Source organism: Polistes canadensis, unplaced genomic scaffold (assembly GCF_001313835.1).
Source record: "Polistes canadensis isolate GaletaPanama2010 unplaced genomic scaffold, ASM131383v1 scaffold_1, whole genome shotgun sequence".
NCBI classification, from domain to species: Eukaryota; Metazoa; Arthropoda; class Insecta; order Hymenoptera; family Vespidae; genus Polistes; species Polistes canadensis.
The window spans coordinates 238080-240579 of NW_014569548.1; the positions used below are offsets into that span (position 1 = coordinate 238080).

General features: G+C 30.2%; 1 protein-coding gene across 4 annotated transcripts in view; it reads right to left on the reverse strand.

The window, feature by feature from the left end:
• Positions 1 to 2500, reverse strand: part of LOC106783608 (transcription factor AP-2-epsilon) — a 192389-nt gene that overhangs the window by 116055 nt on the left and 73834 nt on the right. For 2 of the 4 annotated variants that reach the window (XM_014742307.1, XM_014742316.1), the window contains exon 3: positions 192 to 314. The exons of 1 other annotated variant lie outside the window; for it this stretch is intronic. In XM_014742307.1, coding sequence (XP_014597793.1) covers positions 192 to 254 — 63 coding nt within the window. In that variant the 5' untranslated portion in view covers positions 255 to 314. Of the gene's footprint in view, positions 1 to 191; positions 320 to 2500 lie in introns of all 4 variants that reach the window. One more of the 4 variants, XM_014742325.1, reaches the window with a different exon arrangement.

The window sequence follows — 2500 nt, forward strand, 5'->3', positions numbered from 1 at the left end:
ATCGTACTTATCATATAATTATAATAATTATATATAATTCTTTTTATTAGATTTATTTAAAATAATATCAATGAACACGGGAAAAAAAAACATTCGTATTAATAATAAAAAATAATTTCATGTAGTATAAGAAACACTTCAATTGTTAAAGTTTAGCAGCAATCAAAGGGTTTAATCGATTTCTAACTCACCCAAGATGCGCCGCAGTCTCCAGCTCCGAGTGTCTGAAAGGCCGGCATGCATCTGAACGTCATTTTGAACTTTACCGCCGAAATATTATCATCCAAAGGTCGAGCACCGTTCTTCGGTCACAACTTACCTAGAACAAAACCAAACACTTAGTTAGCAATCTAATGAAATTTCTTTCTTTCTGTTTTTTCTTTTTACACCTATTTTATTTTATTTTATTTTACGTTATATATATTACAGGAGATTACTTGAGACTTAATTAGAATTATTTATTATTTTCTCTCTTATGTTATAGTTTTCGACACATTTTTTAAATACGTTAAAAGATCAAACGAAAATATTAAGAGGGAGGAGGTGGGGGGGGGTTAACCGACGGTCGTCATTGTTAAACGATATTATTATCATAATTCGTGGCAGATGAGAGAATTTAAACTAAATGTGCTCACCCCCCCCCATTACCTCCCTTCCCACCCCACTCCTGCTATTTTAAACTTCATCTCTTTTCTCATTACCAATTCCAAACTTATCCGTCGGCTTTTCAAACGATACGTACTTCGTATTTCTACCTTTTTGTTTTCTTTTTCTTTTTTTTAACTTTTGACTTATTGTAACCTATCTGTAAGTATTATATCGTGTAAAATTAAGAATGAATAAAATGTTATTGGAAAAATTGGCACATTTTTTGGTTTTGTTTTATTTTTCTTTGATTAATTCTCAATTGTAGCTGATAAATGTTGAATAGTATTAATATAATGTTAATTTAAATGTGATTATTGACGTATTATCTATCCAACGCAAAAATTAACGATACATTTTTACGTTAGATTGAGAAAACGATTAAACGTCACCTTTGCAACAAAGTACTCTCTGGCATTATTAGTCGGAAATGATTTCGAACTGGAATCCTGCAGTGAAAAGAAAGATCAACGATCAGATTTTTATAGGATCGAGAAACCGTTTCGATCGTAAGCATATCTCGCTGCAGGTGTTCTTTTTATTATCCACATTTTATAACCGTTTTCTTACACGATTTCTTTAACTATTCATTTTCATACCGTGTTTTAAATACTTTAATGAAAAACATTAATATACCTACGTGAAAGGAAAAATTGAAGAGTTTTATGATAAATTGGATTTTTTCTTACCCTTCTCAATCATATACTTTATTTTTTTTCGAATAAACTAACATATAATATGATAATGTTTTTTTTTAATAATTAATTAATTAATTATCTGCAAGAGAGTGATAGATACATGATATTTAGAATTAATGTCAGTAATGAAAACAAAATGACTAAATTTAGTTTGTATTAATCAAAAAATTCGTGAGTTTATTGTATCGTTCTACAGATAATGCAATTGTTTTGGAAAGTCAATAAAATTTACTTTATATGCAAGTGAAATATTAATTTAAAAACAAAAAACGCACGAACATTTGGTTCACCCTAATATATGACAAATATCATTTTTACTTTAATTATTCGATCAAACACAAAACAAAGGTTTATAAACTACTTTCGATGAAGAGGAATAATTAAGATCATCACATTTTCATTTGAATATTTATATCCTACATTTTATCGTGAAATAACGATTTAATCTTACGCGTGTACCATATTTAAAAAAAAAAATAAAACGAATAAGAAAAATCTGTATATGTATCATCGAAGATTCGAACCGTGGAAAACGGGGATCAGGGTTGAAAATCGATTACACGTTATCTCTAAACGTTTACTACGTCCCGTACAAATCTGCATACGTACCATCGTACAGATGCTTTCCGATACTTATACGCATTCTCAGAAACTAATAACACGGAATTGGAGATGGCGTATATACGCTGGTGTTATAGGGGAAAGACGTGGCGTAGATTATACGTATAAAGGACTTTAAGCACCATAGCGATTATATTTGCAGATATCAGTAGATTTGATGATAAAGCTACTCGTAGAAAGAGAGAGTGTGGGAGAGAGAGAGAGAGAGAGGGAAAGAGACAAGGGTCACAAGGATACTCGTAGAACGCACTAACGCAGAAACGCACGTGTCGTTTGAGAATCGTATCGTAGTAAATTATGATTAGTTCTTGTCATTAAAGTTTATCGTTCCAATTAAGATCATATTGTTCCTTATTCGATGCCAATAAAGAGAGAGAGAGAGAGAGAGAGAGAGAGATTTTATGTATATATATATATATATAATTATACTTAGAGGTTTCATGAATTAATATATTACAAAATTTGATTAATGAATAAGTATATATATTTTTTGATTGACATTAAACCTTAGCAAAACTTTATCTATTCCTACAGTG